Source organism: Lagenorhynchus albirostris, chromosome 2 (genome assembly GCF_949774975.1).
Source record: "Lagenorhynchus albirostris chromosome 2, mLagAlb1.1, whole genome shotgun sequence".
Classification (NCBI taxonomy): Eukaryota; Metazoa; Chordata; class Mammalia; order Artiodactyla; family Delphinidae; genus Lagenorhynchus; species Lagenorhynchus albirostris.
The window spans coordinates 134,208,460-134,230,094 of record NC_083096.1 but is presented as its reverse complement, the minus strand read 5'-3'; the positions used below and the strand labels follow the sequence as shown (position 1 = coordinate 134,230,094).

The 21,635-nt window shown below is 37.1% G+C and overlaps 1 protein-coding gene across 6 annotated transcripts in view; it reads left to right on the top strand.

The window, feature by feature from the left end:
* NFIA (nuclear factor I A) overlaps window positions 1–21,635 on the top strand; it is a 393,406-nt gene that overhangs the window by 136,345 nt on the left and 235,426 nt on the right. Inside the window, exon 3 of one of the 6 annotated variants that reach the window (XM_060139910.1) lies at window positions 7,494–7,872. The exons of the other annotated variants lie outside the window; for them this stretch is intronic. Coding sequence (XP_059995893.1) covers window positions 7,494–7,549 — 56 coding nt within the window. The 3' untranslated portion in view covers window positions 7,550–7,872. Of the gene's footprint in view, window positions 1–7,493; window positions 7,873–21,635 lie in introns of those variants that run through there. 6 annotated transcript variants of the gene reach the window in all.

Here is a 21,635-nt window from a genome sequence, read left to right as displayed (position 1 = left end):
AATTCATATAATCTAATTAGCTAATACATCAGTTGTTAGTACTTTTAAGATATCCTGTAAACTAAAATGAAATGTTGGGCACCCAGCAAACACGTGTGATAGGAGAAAATCCAACTCCAGCAGGAAAATAGTATTTGTGGAATATGTAATGTGGTACTATGGTAGCATTATAAGAGATCAGTGACCAGCTGGGGTTCGTAAGCCTTAAGTTTGCGTCATGCTATTGACATTAGGCAGCCACTTGGTAAAGCCCGTAAAGTAACATGTGCCTCAACAGTTAGCACTTAGAGATTGTGTTTTAACAAGTCTCCAGATATGTATTTACATGATAGACCATACTAACACCTTTTAGTGTTATCTGTCAATCAAGATTTAATACTGTTCCTTGATAAAATGTATCTGGTGTTCATTTCCATTAAGTTACCCTACATATTTTGTATTTTTACGTATTCATTAAGAATCCATGGTTGCCTAACCTCTTGGCAGCCTTCTGTAAACTTCACATTAACCCTGCTTCCTAGGGATTGCAGGGGTCATTTTAACCCCCGTGAAACTGAAAGTTCCGAATAATGGAGTCCAAAGACGCTCGAGAAGGGATCTGCAAAGTTTCTCTCCACCACACCCCCCCCCAAAAAAGAAATGCTTTAGTTTATGCATTTGGCAACCACCCCTCCCCTCTTTTTATTTTTATTTTTGGTAAAAGGATTTTATGTCAGATATTAAAAGATTTTATTTAACACTCAGATGCATTTTGTTCTAAAATGAATGCTTGTTCAAGAGTCGAAGAAGGCTTCATGGGAAGAGCAAAGCAATCTAAGCCATATGTATTGGGCAGGTTGCCAGTTGTTTGCCAATATGCCCAAGCCACCTGGCTGTGCATTCAGCCAAGTATGCCATTCCGACCAGCCAGCTTTAACCTCCCGGCTGCTTTTCAGTGCTTAGGAAACTCCAAAGGCCTGGGAGCTGCACTTCATTTCTCCCATGCCAGTAGTTTTCACTCAGACAAACGGCACAGCTACACTGACCGGTAACTCACAAACACCCATTTTGAATGAGCTCTCCTTTTGTTTAAAACACCATTCACTGGTGTTGAACCATTGCCATAAGATGAGTCTGGAGATAGCAGCCTGAAACCTTTACCCATATGCCGTAGACACTTTGACTGACAAGCAGCATTTTATTCCCAAGCCTGCAGCGATAGGGTTTTGTGATTCTGGTTTGCTGAGGTTTGGGTTGACTCTATTTGCCACCGGTTTCAATTTTTATTTTGGGTGCTTCTAACTTTTAAATGTTTGGAAACGTTTGTTCATTTGGTTTTTCCCTTTTTGTTTAGTTTAGACATTGGTTGTGCGGTTGCATAATTTATGTATTTAAGCCTGATTTCATAGTCTTTGGCAATCTAGGTCAGGAATTGTGCAGGACAGGCAACCTTAAAATTGTGGATGGAATCTCGAAGACTGATTTTGTTCTTTTCAAAAGTCACAATAGGAAAGGTCTTACTACTAAAAGGTAGTATTCTTTCTTTCATCTGATCTTAAGAATTATGTAAGATGTCTTATTTCCTTTTTGGACTTGGCTCCCAAGAAACTCAGAGATAAATTTAATTCTTAGCCTCAGTAAATAGTTCACCCCAGGTTTCTTCCCGCATAACTTCTCTTCTTTAACCCCGTTGTTTTTAGTCGTATTTTTCTTTCATGGCCTTAAATTTTCGTTTATGTGTGTAGGTATTTGTGCATTTAATATATGTTTGTGAACCATCTCAAATCATTTTGGGAATGTAGGTGTGATAAGTAAATATAAATTCAGAAACTTTAGAATTAATTAAAATCTTTAACTGGACTTTTCTGGTATAATTGCAGGTGTCTCAGATTAATCATCCCATGTTTTAACTAAAGGGAACTGTGATGATTTAGGCCTAGAACGTTCATTGTTATAAATTTCTGCACTAGCCTTGGACTGGCCAATTTATTATTTCCCATCAGTATTGTGGTCTGTACATTCTTAGTGGATGCCATTTCCCTCTTCCTGGCTCAATGACCACTATCTCTCAGATCTTGAAGATCTGTTTTGGCTTGGCTCCAATTTAATCAGTCTGAATGGATTCTATTGAGTAACTTGACTCATTCACCCTGCTGAAGAGAGTCTGAATACACTATTTCTGAGGGTTTAAAAAAAAACTATTATAATGTTCTTTTTGATTAGAATCGTCAGTCATTTCAGGAAAAACGTGATCTGTGTGTGTGTATGTATTTTGGGGGCCCATTTTTCATTCCACTAATAAGACCCATTCGGATCGTAACATTTTGGCCAAAGTCCTCGGACACACTCAACAAAGGCCTGAGAAGGTGGAGCTGCACCAGCTCACAAGATGGATAGACAGAGCTGGGGGAAGTGTCCCAGCGGGCTTTGCAGTCTGTCAGAGGAGCTGCAGCTGTAACCACCCATCTGTGCATCCTTGGCTTGGACTGGGCTTCAGTATTGAGCACTTACCCTGAAGAAAGACGTTCGAAAGGAATGGATGGTATGGTTCCAATAATAATGACCAAAATATCATAGGGCTAATGTTTGAAGACGAGAACTATTATATTCCACAAACTGTAAGATTTAGCCTTGTGGCATTTCTAAAATTCTAAAATTTCTGTAATGTTCATTATGTTGCTTGTTTTTCTGGATCCTGCTTGAAAGAAATACTGGGCTTTCAGTTTATTTTTTTATGTGTACATGAAGATTTGCAGCATAACGTTAAATCCAAAAGAATCTTGACAACCATATTCATAGTGTCTTCCTTGATTCATGCTTTTATCTTATGAGTTAAGCTTTTTGTAGTAGGTAGCCATCTTTCATATCTTGGTTTATTATCCCCTCATTCATTTTGAAATACAAATTTTTCTTTTAAAAACATTTGTGAGCAACAGGAAGCTCAGTAATTCTGGACAAAGAAAAGGCTGTTAATTATTTGCACCTTTTAATGTTCTTTATAAGAACGATAAAAGAACCTTATAAGGACACACTAATAACCAAGAATGCAAATATCCCCCCAAATAATACAAAAACTCTCTCCCTCTTTTTGATACAGGAAAATGATGTGTATCATTTATATTTATGATATTTATGTATATGTTTGATATAGGCAAATGAATACATTTCATCCAAATCATCTAAAATAAGTCATTCATGGTGTCAGAATAAAAAAAAAACCAAGATTCTTTCCTTTATTGGATCAAAAATTTCATATGTGTATATACCATATATATGGTATGTGTATATTTCATATATATATATATGTACCTCAGTGTCAATTAGATTTAAAGAGCATATCACTTAAAAGATATTCTTGGGGGGCTTCCCTGGTGGCACAGTGGTGTAGAGTCCGCCTGCCGATGCAGGGGACACGGGTTCGTGCCCCGGTCCGGGAAGATCCCACATGCCGCAGAGCGGCTGGGCCTGTGAGCCATGGCCGCTGAGCCTGCGCGTCCGGAGCCTGTGCTCCGCAGCGGGAGGGGTCGCAAGCGGTGAGAGGCCCGCGTACAGCAAAAAAAAAAAAAAAAAAAGATATTCTTGGAAAACTAAACTATTATGCTGCTTCCCTCAGTATCACCCCTCAACCAATTAACCAACCATATATTGAAGAAAAGAAATATCTTTTGTGTTTATGCTTGAAAATTGGTTACATGTTTATAGTACAGTGAAATTTATATCCCATCTCTTACATATTTTCCTATACTCAGGTCCCCCACAAACATCACTGATGCCTCAGACAGGATCCTTAGACAGTGTTTTTAAAAATTCCCTTTATTTGATTTCACTCAACTAGATGAACTTATCAAGCAAAAAATGAAGTGTTAAATCGGATGTCATCTCAATGAGAAATCATTTATGGATTTATTTATTGAGTGCCTACTACACTTGGTGCTAAAAACCCCATCCTTGACCTATGGAAGATTAAGGTATGATTTTGAGTCAGGAGCCCCTGTGTCTTTCCTTCCTCCCCAACATTCATTTATTACCCTTGGAAAATGCTTAAGTGTTGAATTTTCAATTAAAACCTAGGATACAGGTGCAAAAACATTACTAAAAGTCATTTTGGGCAAAAGGATTTGATAAAATTCAACAACGATTTCAAACCTTTAAAACCTTTTTTTGATAACCAGTAACAAAGGAGAACAGTATCCTTAACATGATAAAAGTTATCTATGTCATAGCAACGGAAGAAATCATACTGAATTGTGAAATATTGGAGTCATCCTCACTAAAATTAGGAACAAAACAAAGATGAGCATTATCACCATTGTTATTTAATGTTCTCCTAGAAGTTATGGCCAATGTAATAATATTTGAATCAGAATTAAGAAAAGAGGAGACAGAATTATCACTCTTTGCAAATGATATAATCATCTACTAAGACAAAGGGTTCAACCAAAACCATGTGGAATTAATAAGAAAATTTAGCAGAATATCTGATTCAAAGATAAATACCCTGGGCTTCCCTGGTGGCTTAGTGGTTGAGAGTCCGCCTGCCGATGCAGGGGACACGGGTTCGTGCCCCGGTCCGGGAAGATCCCACATGCCGCGGAGCGGCTGGGCCTATGAGCCATGGCCGCTGAGCCTGCGCGTCCGGAGCCTGTGCTCCGCAACGGGAGAGGCCACAACAGTGAGAGGCCCGCGTACCGCAAAAAAAAGAAAGAAAAAAAAAAAAAAGATAAATACCCCCAAGCAATAAATTTTCATATACAGTCATCTCCAATAAGAGCCTATGATGGAAAAATGATCTCATTCAGGAGAATAATAAAAAGCACAAAATATCTAGGAATAACCATAGAATAACTTGTCAGTGATTTGAAGAAAAGGGCTGCTCTGAAGTTTGTGTTCTGAATCATGAGGGTTATAGGAACGGGAAAGGATGGCATCTAAAGGGATCGTCCCATATACATTTCTCTCAAATTGCAACCTGGAAGTTATACCTTACTCCTGTTTCATGTGCCTCCTATCTAATCAGCCACCAACTTCTGCCAAGTCTGCCTTCTTATTAGCATGCAAGTCAATTCGCATCTTACCCCATGCTTCCTTTAGTATTACACCCTTATTATTTCTAACCTAGACTGTCTCTGTTGCCTCCTCTTTTTGCTCTCATTCTTTCTGTATCATCCATATACTTACTGCCAGAGGGATCTTTCCGAAAAGAGAATTATCACTCCTTTACTGACATCCCTTCAATGGCTCCTATCACCTGCTATAGAAATTCTGCATTTCCCAGCAATCCATGCAAGATTCTTTATCATCTGGTCCCTCCTCACACCTCTGGTGTCATTACCACCCACCCCCATCTTTCACACTTGGATACATTGCGCTCCAGCCCTCTGATCTGGCTCTGCTGAAATACTTGCCATTTACCAAGGTTCTGTGCCTTATCGGTGCCTCGGTACTGCAACATCAGTGTGGTGCCATTGCGTGTTCTAGTTCCTCTGCTGAGAATACTCTCATCCAAATGGCTCCACAGCCTGGAAAACTCCAGGTCCTCTTGCAACACTCAGTGTAAGCTTTGTGTCATTTGGAAGACCATTGCAGACACAGTCTTGCAAAGTTACCGTGTCTCCCTGTTCCCTTACGGTCTTGGTATACTTCTTTCATTTTACGTACCACACTAGACTGTAGCCATTGGTAAACCCCCAATAGAGCAGGAACTCATTGCATCTCTAACATCCAGCACAGTGGCTAGAACATAATAGATGCTCAATATTATTTGTTGAAATGAATATAAAAAAAATTCTTTGTTTGAAATTCATGAAGTTTTACGTTTCTGAGCTATAAATTGTTTTCAGGGAAAATTGCTTTAAAATTTCTTAGTTTTGTGGCATTTTGGAACTAAACAATGACTGGACATAAAACATAAGTACACACATTTTTTATGTCACAGCTAAAGTTTGACAAATATTTAGTTTTTTTTGTTGTTTCAGAAATAAATTACAATAAAGTTTTATGAATTAGGCTATAATTTGTGTTTATGTTTTTAGTGCTAATCATTTCTTTATTAGATGCCTAGGTTAAGGTCATTAGCTTATTTGCTGACATCTGCAATCATATAACATGTTTTATTTAAACTAATAAATGACACAAGATCATAGATATGTAAAATTCAGATCCATTCAAAATAATTATTCAGATTCTTTTATATGCTTAGGGCTGAACTTGGTGCTATTACATTTTAGAAAGGTATAAAACAGCTCAGTCTTTAAGAAGGTTGTATAAAGGAAAAGACTTGCTTGCATAACAACTAGACCAGATAAAAGAGTATTTCATCCTGAGAAACCAAGTATCATCATCATCATTTTATAGATAAGGAAACAGAGTTTCAAAGAAGTTTGGTGGCTTTACCAGCATTACAAACTCTAGATGCTCTAGATTTTCAGTCTCTGATGAAGGGCTCAGAACAGAGTTTAATATGCTAAAGAGGAATTTGATGAATTCGAAAAATGTAAAGCAAGTTCCACAAAGAGTTTTCTAATTGTTTCCCTCTATTTTACTTATGAATATATAGAAGTAAATATTGAATAGGTTATATCTAAATAATAAAGCATGGCATTTGGGTGGCTCTGATATTTTGTAGGCATTCCAGAAATACTAATTAATCTAAGGTCACAAACATTCCTCTGAGTGATTGGACTAGACCATTTTAACTAAAAGGGAAATTAAGCCATATTATATATGTACCTATTTATGTAAAGCATAGTAGAACAATATTGCATCAAAATTTTATTGCTGTGAGTTTGAGATGACCTCTTATAAGTGGCAAAGCCGCAAGTGAGTTATGCAGGTCGTCTCAACTAAATGCCAATAAAATGTTTTTCCTGTACCACATCATCCAGTATTCTGCCTATGCTGCAAATTTAAAAGAGAACCAATTTTAGAAATATCCAGAGTTATAAAAGTTTTTATTGGCGCTATATTTCAAACTTGCTGGCCTGGTAAATATTAGTTCCATTAATTGTGGTAAAAATTAGTGAACAGAGAGTTTAAAAAAAAAAACACTCATGATAGGGGTCTTTTGTTAAAACATATTTCTTTCTAGTTTAGTTCTGTTTTTTCAGTTCCAAGTATAAATACTATCTTCTCTCTTCCCTTTCTATGTAAATCTTTTTCTCTTTTCAAAAGCTACTTCAAGCCCCATCTCCAAGGAGCTCTCCATGGGTCCTTCACATCACCCCTAAGTTTAATCTCATTTTTCTGAACACTTACTTTTACTTATTGCCCATAAATTCGTTAGCAGATGTTTTTATTGCTTTTAAACCACTCTTTACGTTGTAGTTTATTGTTAAACTATTAAAGTTGATCATTATTAAGCTTTTAATTGAGTGTATACTGTCTTTCCCAGATAAATTCTAAGCTCCTAGAGAGTGTGTTCAATGCTTTATGTTGTTCCTGGCCTCTAGAACACTATTTTTGTTTCTTTGTTTCTAATGTCCTTTCTTTTTTCCTTCCCTCCTTTCCTTCCACAGACATTGATAGAGTGCCTATTATTTATTTTCATGCCTTAGTATGCACTGGATACTGAAGAAGAAAGGCTGCCTAGAGAAGAGCTTATAGAAATGATTCTCAAACTGTGGTGTACCTAACAATACCTTAAGGAGAATTGTTAAGAAAGTCTACTCCTAAGCCTTATACCCAGAGATTAAGGGCTGGGAGCCAAAGAGCTATACTTCTAAACACCAGGTGATTCTGACGCTGAGCACCCACAGACTTTGAGGAATCCTAGTTATAGGTTAGGAGAGAACATACTATAAGCGACCATCATACTGCTGTGCTATTTTAAAAGTCCTATTTATAGCAACGTGCTCCAGATGTTCAAGGAGCCCAGTGGAGGAACACCTACTGAAACTGGAGAAGTCAGAGGAGCAATGTCATCATTGATGCTTAATACTTGCTCTATGAATAAATGAATGAATATTTGAATTTAGAATTGTACTGATGTGGCGGAAATCCTGGGGCTCTATGACCCTAAGCAAATTCTTTAATTTCTCTGACCTTGAGTAGAGTGACCATGAGTTGGGGTATCCTCAATGCTGGTTCCATTAAATTGGTTTCAGTAGCTACTTGGCATACTTTATTATTATTTTCTACTGAGAATCCATAGGTGAGAGCTGTGAAGTGATCTTTGAACTCTTACTTTTTTTTTTCATTTTAAATAATGTGTGCAGAAGGAGAGTCTGCCCTGGTACTCAGGACTTCTAAGGGCCTGTTTCACAGGGACCTAATACAAAAAGCAGTTCCTCAGACCGTAACCCTAGGTTTGCAGTTATGAATGCTTGATGTTGATCCATCCTTGCATTATGTGGGTACATGTCTGCCTCCCCTGGTCTCTGTCAGCTCTTCTGTGAGCTGGAATGTCTATTCTCTTCTTTCTCTTTCTACACACCTATCAGGCTACTTTGCCCTTAGTAATCCTTTCAGAAATACTGGCATGTGAATGAAACGAATCCCTCAGAGAGGCCCCAGCAGCTAGCTCGAGCCCCAGCAATAGATACGGTATCTAACTATAACTATTTTGGCAAAAAAGTTTGTGCTTTTCATATTATGGTAAAACTGACCATATTCCCGCCTTTCTAGCTGTACTGTTTTACTGGTCAGAGATCCGATGACTTACAAGTTTTTCAAGAAGAACGAGTATATATTTTGAGTTCTAGCACTTCCAGAATGGGATTTTTATTAAAAGACAAGAAGAAACACATTTTGGTTACAATATTTTTGCTTTTTTAATTTGTTTTTAAGGATGACCACAACGGGGTTATTTCCCGGAAATTCAACTGTAATTGTGACGTCCAGCTTTCTACACACTTGTGACCACTGTGACATCTATCTGCGGTTTCCCCACTTCATGTTTCAGCCCCTCTCTCTGCCTGGTGGGTCCTATCTTGAACCAAGTCAAGCCTTTCTACCCCTTATACTCCACTCTCAAGAAAGAAGCTATTCCTACAAAAGGAAGTTACAACATGCGATACAAGGCATGGTAGGCAGCAGGAGCAGGGTCTGTCGAGTGAATAAAGGAAGGAAACTACTACATCACGAGCAATTTTTTTTTTTTTTTCTTTTTTGCAGTACGCGGGCCTCTCACTGTTGTGGCCTCTCCCGTTGCGGAGCACAGGCTCCAGATGTGCAGGCTCAGCGGCTATGGCTCACAGGCCCAGTCGCTCCGCGGCATGTGGGATCTTCCCGGACCGGGGCACGAACCCGTGTCCCCTGCATCGGCAGGCGGACTCTCAACCACTGCGCCACCAGGGAAGCCCACGAGCAATTTTAAAAAGTGAAAAAAAGTAGATTTATCGCTTGTCATTTCATTTGTAAGACAGTAAGAGGACTGAGTCTCCCCTGCCCCAACTCAGTTGAAGATTGCTTTGCTGTTACGTAGACTCACTGTTTTTTTAGGTTAGTGTCTGACAGTGTAGGTGATAGATCTACACTGGGAATGATGTCTTAGTCATGTGGCTTCTGAACTTCCCTTCCCTCCCTGAGCCCCACCTGTAACAGAACATTGAGGCTGCTCTTGCATTCTAACTCTGACTCAGAACACATTAAAAACATCCTCAAATGGGCAATTAATCTGCATCCAGTTCAGGATATACTTATCATTTCAGAAAATATCCATCTTTTAAAAAAGGTGGGGAAAGGGGGTAGAGAGAAGTAATTCTTTCTAGATCAGTGTCGACATGGGAACAGCTATTCTATTTAGAACTGGCAAGCATAATCGTTGCTGGAGAGAGTTCTTAAGCTAAATAGGTGTGAAGAGGAGGGTGTATCTTGAGTGTACTGCTAGTTAGGGTCCCAAAACATATGGCACAAGATATCCTTGAACAAAATAACAGACAGTGTGTGCTCTGTGCTTTTAAGGCACAGGTGCTATGTATACTTTTTACATGGTTTCTTTGATGTGAGCTGTCACAATGTACTTTATCATGTCCAAGCCTGAAATCATGATCCTCACCTACAAAAATGTTATATAAACATTTAAAGACATATAGAAATAGAAAAGACCCAAGTTCTAGGACTAACAGACACCTTCCAAACTGCACCTGGTCTAAGAGTCTAACTTGGATACATTTTAAACTGTTACTGGAAAAGAGTTTTCCTAGAAAGGACCCTCTTACTTGTTTCTGATCGATCTCTTTATTTTGTGACTTCTTTCTTTTTCCTGTTTTCAAGTAGTTTAAAATGACTCAGTGGATTCATTTGTTGTATTAATGTGTGAAGGGCACAACAAAGGACTGTGTGCTTTTTAGTCCATTGGCAGATATAGCCCATTTCTCTAATTATGTCCGGCCAAGGAGCTCTGGCAATCACTCTTTTGCTTTTCATCAGTGAGAAAAGTTTGCGAATATTAACTTTGAAAAAAGAAAACAAAACAGGTAACTCTATGAAGCCATAGCCAACGACTTTTTCATGTATTTATCCCAGTGCCTAAGGTGTTTGATCATTGTTGCATGGATGAATTAATATGTATCTAGAACCTTTATTCTCAACTCCAGTCTAATGTAAGCTCCCAGAGGGCAGGGAGTTTTTGTCTCTTGTGTTCACTGCTATATTCATGGTGCCCAGAACGCTGCATGGTACCTAGTACGTGTTTCCCCTCTCCATTTCCAGTGTTGAATGAACGAATGAATGAGTTCAAAGCATTCTTAACCCTTGAAAGAGTCAGTGAGATGGTAATTTTTAATTCATATTATCGAGAACCTCAGACTAACATAGCCACGTTTAAAGTAAAAGCATTCTCGTAATTCCACAAAATATACACTTACTTTTAAAATATCCAAGTGGTATTATGAAACCAAAGATAATAAGAGAACCTCATCTTTGTTGGGTTATGTTAACAATAGAAGGTTTAATGATTTTGACAATTAACTGATAAATACCTAAGTCTCTATGGTGGGCAAAATATTGTACTTAAGTATATTAGAAATGAAATTCAGAAAATTCACAAACTAGTTTTTCTCCTCATGAGCAGAATAGGTAAAAACAAACACACACACAAACAAGAGTCATTGTTTGATTTTTTTTTTGTTGTTGAAGCAACAAAGTCAACAGAAGTAAGATTGCTTTTTCATTAGTTCTACAAGTTTTTTTTTTTCTTTTCTATCACTGTCTTCAGATATAAATGTCAAAATGTGGAATATTCTGTAAGTTTCCCACATTCTTATTTTCGTTCTTGTGTATGCTCTGGTATCTTGGTTTACCCTTCCCAGTCTGCTGTGCCTCAGCTTTCCCAGGTGTAACATTGGCCTAACAGTGCTCATCTACTAGCAAGGTGTGTGTGGGGGTATGAGACTTAATTAGCAAACAGCTGGAAAACCCCTTGAGATAGCTCTGTGAGTCAGAATGGAAGTGCATTGTTATTAATCATCATTATTATTGTTATTATTTTTAAATGGCTCAGAGCCATCTCTCAATTTAGTAGTAAAATGAATGCATCTAATAATTCTTCCCAGGTACATGATAGGTGGTCATGCATTTCACAAATTAAATGGTAGAATACTTGTAGGATATGATTATATAATGATCCAAGTAAATGATCCTCAACCAATTCAAAATTATGTGATTAAGGCCCCAAGGAGCTAAAGCAAGCACTTTGCTTTGTTACCTTTCAGCTTCTCGAATGACCCATTTTGTGTTAATTTATGTGAAAGGGAAAAAATAAACTTTTTTTTTTTATTAACTTGGACTTTTCTGTGTAATTAGTTGGGAACTGGGGAGTGGGTGGGTCACCTCCTAATTTCCAAATACATCTATCTGTGACACCTTGTCCATACTATACATATAAGTTGTTCTAAATATGTTTGTCTTCGCTTCCTATCAGTTATTGAGTCAAGTTTAATTTGTGAACTTTAGAAGTCAGAGATCTTCAAACACCCTCTGAAAAGATAATCATATGAATCATATGTCTTATTTTTTCTGCTTGTTCCCTGGTCTCTTCCTGTACCCTTCTGTCAAGAAATGCTTTTGGGTCTGAGTTAGGTTGTGTTGCAAGTTGGTGGAGAATCAGCTTCCACTGAGATCGTATGCCTTTAGCTTGAATTATCTCAGGCAGACATCCTGGCTAGGTGCAATGCAAAACTCAGAGGGCTGAAGCCTAAGAAGACCTAAGGCTGGCAGCCTACTAAGTTGGGGATGAGAAAGGAAAAGGGAAACTCTATCTTTTCTGGTGCTTTTCTCCTCTTGGTTTCCTCACAGAAAATCAATAGCGTGGTCGATAGTTGGTTTTGAGTTGATCACTACATGTTGGAGTTTTTCTGATGTAAACCTTTGGTGTCTGGGCTTCAGACATTATAATGTATCAGGGAAAGTTTGATAGCTGCCACGGGCCCTCCTGGGTTACATTTTATTCCCTGTGACAGCCTTTGTAAAGCGAGAGGGGAAGTACAGATCAATTTTTACACCATTTAGTTGTTGGGGGAAACATTTTTTTTCTGTGAATTGATTGTTCTTTTAAAAATTTACCCTGTTTCTTCTAAACAACAGAAGCTAACAGAATGAGGCCTTTCTTTAAAGAATATTTTCAAATAAAAAGCAATTCAATCCTTGCTCTGAGTTGTTAAGACCCGGTCGTATCCTGTTCAGAATTTCTCAAATTCCTTTTGCATGACTTGGAATGACACTTTTAATTTTAAATGTATCCATTTGGGAAAACCTGGTGTCCTTCCTTAGCGATACTCTGGAATGGTGATATCAGGAAGAAAATGGCACAATGTCAAATATAGTGCTTGTGTGGTTTTTAATGCAGCTTTTGGTTTCGTTGAAACTCTTTGGTGGCACTTATGGCTATTGAATAATTATAGATAATTAATAGTCACTATAAATTTCTATTAAAAATTTTAATTTTCATTTGAGTCCTTTCTATTAAATTTCTTGCTGTCTGGATTTGCAAATCATTACATCTTCTCTTCTACAAACAATAGTTGAAGTTGCTTACCTATTTTTTTCTTTCATTCTAATATTTATTCTCCTTCAGCATAATAAGTCTTATCAGAATTATCTTTGAGAAGCTGTAAGGTAACCGCTAGTATGTTAAAGGAATACGGGATGATAAAGTTGTGTCTGTAAGATGGCTTCAAATTTTGAAAGATACATTTCTAAATGGAATGAAAATGTTTCTGTAAAATTATGTTGAAACAGCATCCTACAGAGGTGCAAATGCTGTGTCTTCAAAATACTAAATATATTTATTTGAAATAATGGCCAAATATTTGAACAATGATATTTAAGCAAGAATACTAGAATCAGGCCTCTTATTCTCAGAGTGTTAGATATCCATCATGCTGTATTAATTGAAAGGTTTGGGTATAATCTCATAAAGAAACAGGCAAACTCTGGGCTTTCTGCTCTAGTAAAAATATATCATTTATGTCTTCCATTACCGTGCTATAATTATGGTAAGTGAAGCAGAATGGAATCGATAGAGCAATTTATCAATGCATTCCAAACTATTCTAGCACCGTTTACGTCATCTACTGCAGATACTGTCATTCAATAAAGAGACATCTAATAGTATCAAGAGTTTAGACTGATCCATTTCAGCATAATGTTTTCCTATGTTATGTTGTAATTTGGATCATGGTTTAATTAATTGTTTCACTTTGATATTATGTGAAGTAAAATAGTTCTTGAATTGAATTTCAGTAGACATTTTAAAATTTAGTCTTCAAGTTTAAAAAGCACTGCTATATTATAAACAGTGTAAGTAGTGCATTGGTATAACCTTTTAGGTGCTGTATTGAATTATATCACAGTTAAAACCAAAATACAAGCTAGGTATCCATCATGCCCCAAGATACATTGAAATGTAAATAACAACTATTTCGCTGGGGATATTATTTAATGACTCTAAATTTTTGTTTTTTAACATCACAAGATTCAAAATTCTTTAGGCTTTATCCTCATATTTATGATTTAACAGTAATTGTAGACACATAGAAAGTTTAGTTCATTTAGATTTTTTTTCATAAAACCATAAGCAATATGGTCTTTTTACCATTAACCATCCCCTCATATAATATGATATTAAATATTCACAGAATTGATGGGAAGATACTAAATTGTATATTAATATGTTATTTTTTTAATATGGAAAAGATACTTCAGATTATTAGATTGTCATTTTGCTTTTCCATTTGGTGGCAAAATTATCATCCAGTGTCATGTAGTTAATTCAACCTTCTACAAAATGACATAAATCTGGTAAGGATGCCAAGAGTCACACCAATGCAAAATTATCATTTTTATTTCAGATTTGTAGCCATCAAGAAATGTTTTTAAAGACACAACTTATTTTTTGGTTGAGTTAGAAACATTGAAACTTATGGAGAAAGAGTGAGGTTGAATATAACACAATTGTAAGAAAACATTTATAACTCTTAGTTTTCGAAAAATGGTATTATGTACAAGTTTTTTCTTTTTGTTTTCTTTTAGACTAGTTCTTAAGGTAAGATTTGTTCTTGTTTTTGGGTAATTTCCTTAAAGCTCCTTAAGATAGTTTCCATGAACTCACAGAACATTAAGTGGGGCACAGTCTGACATTTTGGGATCATTTTCTAGAATTGTATTCTGCAGGGTGTGATGACAGCCCTTCTCCCTTCTATTTTATATCTTGAATTTGAATGGGCTTGTGAATGTTTTGATATAAGTTCTATGTTTTTGGCCATCGCTTTCCTTCTTTCTACCTTCCACTTTCCTGCTCACTGATGTCCCTCCAGGATTGATTTTTAAGAACTTGTCTGCTAAAGGGTTAAGGAGTCAGATTTTGAGGCGCTTCAGCGTGATGTATTTAAGTTAAGAAAATTGGGATGTCATTTAGCTCGGTGAAGATGTTATAAATTGTTCAGTTGGCAAGATTTATTGAGGGTTATTCTACCTGATATCACACTGTATTGTTGAACGTGGACTATTTTTAACTAGCCTTCTATTTAAACAGTGTCAGCGGATTCTGAGAGCTTGCCAAACACATTCTCAAAATGGTTGCCAAGCTGTAAGATGGCTGCCAAGGTCTGAGCACACTGAACAGGTTCAAAATGGTGACCAACTTTGCAGGATTTGTTGGTCAGATTCTCCCACTGCCACCCTCAACCCCCACAACACACGACTACCACCGAAAAAGGAAGGGAGAAAAAAACCCCCGAAGATGCAAGACTTGGCACCAGCTCCTTGGCACGAGTGGTAGTAGTGTCATCCAGAGATTCAAGTAGTTACCGTGTACTCCTTGTTTCGCATGCTTGGCAGAAGACTATTCAGGGGAATACGTGAGGTGAAAACACCACCGTAAAATAACATGGCCATTTTCTCCACCTGATCTAACATGCACCAAATCATTCTTTAGAAAGAGGTGGGGAGGGGGGAGACTAGATGAAGCAGTGCTTTCAAAGAGCTTTCTAACGGAGATCCAAGAGCATTAACCAAGACTTTGGGCTGTGCCTTTTTGTACTGCCTGCCTAAAGTGGCACAAACTTTATATACAACAGGTTTAAGATTTATTTTAGTTTTGCATTTGTTTACTTAAGTTTATAGCAATTGCTTTCTGGCAGTTGTGCTACTTAGCAGATTGAAATAAAATCATAAGGGTGAATTAAAACATACTGCTGTTAGTGCTGATTAGAATTTTAGCTTAGTGTAAATACCGGATGCAGGGTCCAACTTCTCAGACACTTGGCATGAGCTCAATAGGGATCTCCAGGCTACACAGGAGACAGTGTGTGTGTATTTGGATGCTTTTAAAATTCTTGGATAGGTGGAGCATACTACTTCTGCTGGCATGTTAGTTCATTGTGCTGCCTGCATAATGTGCTTGGGTTCCAAGGTAGACAGAGAAGCTGGGGAAATCATAATAAGGGAAAGTAGTTGGAATTTAAAAAACAAAACTTGGGAAAAAAAGGATTTTAATTAGACCCTGTGAAGTTTTTACTGTGTGTTTTGGTTATTAGATATAAATAACTAATAGTAAACTAAATTGAAGAACTGTCGGGTTTGTGATATTTTGAACAATGACCTAATAGTGAATATATTTCTACAACTTGTTAAAATTTTTCTGTGTAACACTTTTAAAAATATACTTGGTGAATTAACTTCTCCAGGCAGTCAGTTTACTCAGGGAATTCCTTAAATTGGTCTTCTGTTTAATATCAGCTACGGGCTAGGTTTTATATACTGATGAAAACCTGAATTCCTGAAGAGAATTTTTAATTGATAGAGCATTTTATTTAATACTTAAGTGGCTATACAAAAGAGCTGGTTGTCACGAAGGTGGTGGTGTTTTGTTTTGTGTCAATCAGTGCTGGAATCGGCTAGTGATAATATTACAGTAGGATGGTTTATATAGTTTGAGCTTTTGGCAATATGCAGCTTTAGGATTTGGTAAGTCATGGAGCCCTTAGGTGGGGGAGATGTACACTTGATGTATACTCTATTGTAAGAGGTAGCCAAGAAATGTGACTTCTCAGTTCTTTTTTACTGATACTTTTTCCGTTTAGTCAACTATGACTGTAGCTAAGACTCTTGTAAGTTCTTTTCCAGTCTTTTCTCTCTTGGTAGGCAATTGTCAACCAAGCCCCAGTCATTCAATAGGTGAAGCCAAATGTTATTGACAGTGCTGAAATTTGAACTCTGCATCCTTCAGTGTAGAAGATCAATGCCCATTAAGATGCTTCAGCTCTGGAAGTTTCAACATAGAGCTACATAGGCTTTTAGAAGTTAGCTGGGCAAATGTGTAATATGAAAGTTGCATGGCAGATCCCTTAATACATATTTACAGAGTACATTTGTAATGTTATATGATATTACGAATGTAAAGTAGTTTAATTAAAAGCATTTCTTGCTAATTCTTGTGTATTTTACTGTGAGTTAGTGACAAGGAACTTGAATAAAACCTTTTTAAATTAAAAATCAGGAGTTCATACCTCTTCACAATAAATCACAGTACTTTTTTAAAATTAAAAAATGTATTTATCTATCTATTTATTTATGGCTGTGTTGAGTCTTCGTTGCTGCACGTGGGCTTGCTCTAGTTGCGGCGAGCGGGGGCTACTCTTCATTGCGGTGTGCAGGCTTCTCATTGCGGTGGCTTCTCTTGTTACGGAGCACAGGCTCTAGGCGCTTGGGCTTCAGTAGTTGTGGCTCACGGGCTCAGTAGTTGTGTCTCGTGGGCTCAGTAGTTGTGTCTTGCAGCCTCTAGAGCACAGGCTCAGTAGTTGTGGCTCATGGGCTTAGTTGCTCCACAGCATGTGGGATCTTCCTGGACCGGGGCTCAAACCCGTGTCCCCTGCATCGGCAGGCGGATTCTTAACCACTGCGCCACCAGGGAAGCCCCATAGTACATTTTTAGTCTTCAAATTAAGAAGGTGTAAGTAGTACTGATTATTACCTGTCAATTTTTCCCATTCTTTTCTATCGTATATTATTCATTGGCAGTTTATTTAGGTGAGTAATGTTGTTGTAGCAAAGGTAAAAATTAGATCTCTAAAAATATGCTATTTTTACTTTGTTCATAATGTATTGTATCCATGAATATGTAAGCAAGTAGAATTTTTTCAGATGGCCTGGAACATGAGATAATTCTAAATGTTATAGTATTAAATGTCAATCAGGCAATGTTTAGAGAGGTAGAATAAAGCAGAGTTTTGCAGATTCACAAAGAATTCAACCTTCTTGCTTATATGAAAAGCACAGTACTTTTCAATATTTTTAAGAAAAACTTTATTCATTTTACCATTGTTAGACATAGTCCATATTTTCTGTTAGTGAAGTACAAGATCATTTCTTCAGGAAATTTTTCTATTAGTCCTCCCAAAGTGAGTATTTTAATTTAAAAGAATTGTTTGTCTTTTAAATTTATGTTGTGTGTTTGGCATTTTACCCTTTTCTACACAGTATGCATGTATAATTAGTACATGGCTTGTATGTGTATGCCTGTTCTACCCAAGTATGTATAGAGATATAAAATTTACTTTCTATATAGTAGCTTTCTGCATAGGGCAACCCAAACAGCTGTTACTCCTTTTTATAGCTTCTTTAATCTATGTGCCAACAAGTCAGTTTACAAAATCTGTTTTGTTGATGACTGCTGCGATAATAATTGTGGTGTTTTGTGGCTTGGCAAAAGGCTGGGGTCTCCTCTGAGGACTCTTGCCAAAGGCTTTGAAGGGGTTGAGGGGGATTCATTGCCAGAATGAGTCACCGCTCTCTATTTTATTTAGTGTCCTTCTGCCAAGGCCTTAGACACTTTCTGTTTTCATTCTTTTGTAGGCTTTCCTCCCCACATTGTGGTTTTCTTCACAGCCAGAGGCCTGGGTCTGCCAGGATAGGTGAGAGAAGCTGGCTGCCCTTCACTAAACACCAGTGTGCAGTGGAGCTGGAGGGATGGGGGGTTAGCTGTTGTGCTTCTTGAATGAATGTGAGTTTAATTATATAGTTATGAATTCTAAATAAAATGATGGATAATCTGGTTCCTTCTAGTCACCTGGATTTGGGTTAGAAATTCTCAGAAGAGTAGTTATTATTTACTTTAAAGTAACATCCAAATAATGTGACAGTGTTTTAGTGCTTTTCATCATTGATTGTTGAAAAACCTTAGATTATTCATGAGTTTTGGCTGTAGGCCCAAATCATGAATTTTTCCTCAAACAAAAGAATACCATCCCCTTCCTTTTAAATGCCATAATATTTTGCTTCAGATAAACTGTTTTATACACACACCTAGTAGTTTTCAAGGAATAATCCTAAAAATTTTATTTCTACTTGTCTAGATTTAAATTGTCACTGGTAAGTGGACTCAGATATGAACTGCTAGTGTGTTGTCTAAGATATATTAGAGATTTAAATAGTTTTGTCTTCATTAAATTCTTTGAATAGATTGAACTAAGTTGGACTAAATATCCTCTTGCTAGATTCTTCCAACTCAAATACATTATGCGTATAGAAAGGTGACTGGGATAAATTTAAACCTGCAATATGCAAGCAAAAATGGCATTTCGTACATTAATACGAGGAGGACTTAATTGGACCTTTGATGACTTTGGCCCCATAAATTCAGATGGCTTTTTCTTAACTAAAGTTAGGACACCATTCTGAAAGCTAATAAACTGTATATGCAAAATTAAACTGAGGGACGTAGTTTTTGCTTTGTTAAGTACCCATTCATTGTGTTAGATCTTTAAACGTGTCTACATTATAATAGCCCCTGAAAACATTTCCATAAGTATAAACTATATTTTTCAAACTTCAGAGTCCTCACTGTGGGATATCAAAGTATTTTCCATATATTATGGTCCAAGCTTTTGTTCCTCAGGAAATAAAAATGCCATAAAATGACTTTAACACTTTGTTTACAAAATAAATACTATTAATAATTATTATTATTCCTTATAAATATTTCAGTTAGAAAATATAATTACATAGGTGAGGAGTCTGAGATAATATTAGGATAAATTGATCTAATTGTATCCTACAAAGGTTAGTGGTTAACATTCAGACAAGTTAATGTATGCGAAAGCCCTTTAAACTGTAAAATATTATATAAATATCAAAACATTAAGTTTTTATTTCTTTTATGTTTTCTTAAACTTTGGATTATCAAACTCTTTTCTCTGTGTATCTTCTTTACATTTCATTTTCGTTTAAAATAGCAAAAATAAATAAACAGAAACAGTTACTAAAAACCTGTAGTCAGTTTGTGATATAAATTTACTCAGAATTTAAATACTTAGAGTTCACGGCAAGATTCCAAGACAGAAATTCTTTTGGATGATCTATAAACCACTCAATCCCTGGTTAATGCTCAAACCATGTGAAAAGTTCCAGGTGAAGTTCACTTTAAGCCTTGTCTGAACCCCATAAACTGAGTGAAGTACGGTAAACCCTGTGTGAACCCCAAAGAATCAAAATAACTAAACCTGGTGCATTTCATTAAAACCCACTGTCTTCTACTCGCTGCTTAAATGTGCCCCAAATTTGAAGACAAACTTTGCATTTGGAAGTGAGCTGTTTTATTTTAGAAAGTATGAATCATAAGCTACTTAGTCCTTAGATACAGTTATCCCATTGTGAAGGTCTAATAATAATGCTGTTTCAGAAGAGGAACAGGCGCCTCCTTATAAGTCTTAATAGTCCCAGGATCTCTCAAAAGTCAGCAAGACATAAATAGTAGTAGTGGAACTAGGTTGTCATCCTAGTAATGGTATTAATAGTAGAGATCCTCATCAACATTATTTTGGAAGAGTAATGTTGTCTTGAACTTATCCTGAACCTTTGTGCCAAATACTTAAAACAAGACTCAATCTATCCTTTGTTACGATAGTGTGAGTTGATGGGAGCTAAGTATTATTGGTCCTTTTATGCAAAAAGGAAACAGAATCGCTGATCAGTTAAGTCACTTGGCTTCCAACTAGTTGCATGACTTCAGATACGGGTAGATTGATCTTTGGGGCATTGATCTCCTCTTCTGAAAAATGACTTCTTAGATTCCTTTCAACTCTGAAAAAAATCTGCAAATGGTATTGCTGTCGGTTTAGAAAGCATATCCCCAGAAATAAGAGTCTTTGTGTCATTGTTCATTTTATCCCTTTTGAAGATGAGGTGACTGATCCATAGAGGACACATTATAAATCACTGGCCTGACTTCCCTTATTAATCAGAAGTACAATCACAGTTATCACGCATCAAGTACTTACTCTACCTTGGATATCGTGTGCTGAGCTCTTTCCATCAATTAGCTCACTGGTCTTTCTGTAGTTTTTCATTAGTAGCCTTAGTGTCTTAGTGTATCAATGATTTTGTTAAGTTGACTACACATTTTGTATGACTGTTTTTACAGGCCAATGTCCTTGAGTATTCAAGAATCCTGAAATCATTCCCTTTGCCTGTAAATTTTGACAGCTAACCAAAATGAGGACTTTCTTTCACTCTCCTAACCATTTTGCTTTTTTGACTATCAGTCTTATGATGAGTCTGATAAGGATTAAGTAATTTTCGTATATTTTTCCGTGCATTCTTCCAACCATCCAGCTATCCTCTTGCGTACACACAGGCTTTTGCGCACTGGAGAAAACTAGGTGAATAAGATATGATCCTTGTCTTCAAGAGCTTGCAACTTCCAAAGTTACAGATTCACCATGAAGAGAGTGTCAAGGTGCACCTTAAGTTCGTTACCTAAATGGCACTGCTAAATATTTTCAGATAAGCAAATATTGAGCTGACATTGAGTGAAGTGTGTGCTTTACAAACGTTCATGTTTCATTTCCGGGTAAGACATGGCACTCTGAAGAATGGGCTTTTGGAATGTATATGCTTAGCTTAGTTCTAGGTGCTAAAGACAGTAAATAGCCGCTGAAATAGTCTTCCGTCAACCATGAACACTGTCTTTGAAGCAGTCACTACATGCACTAGGCTCTGTCTGTTGTAGGGTCTGCTCATTAAAGCTACTTTCTGGGTCTTTGTTCATGTCATGCAGACCTTGTGACAGGTGTTACAGCTGCCAGCCTGGCACAATCCATTGGGGGCGTGCTGTAATTGCTCTTGATGCCACCCTTAATGGGTGGGTGAGGGGAGGTGAGAGGATGCCCTCAGGCCGTTACTGACATCTGGTCACCACTGCTGTTTCACTGCAGTGTCTG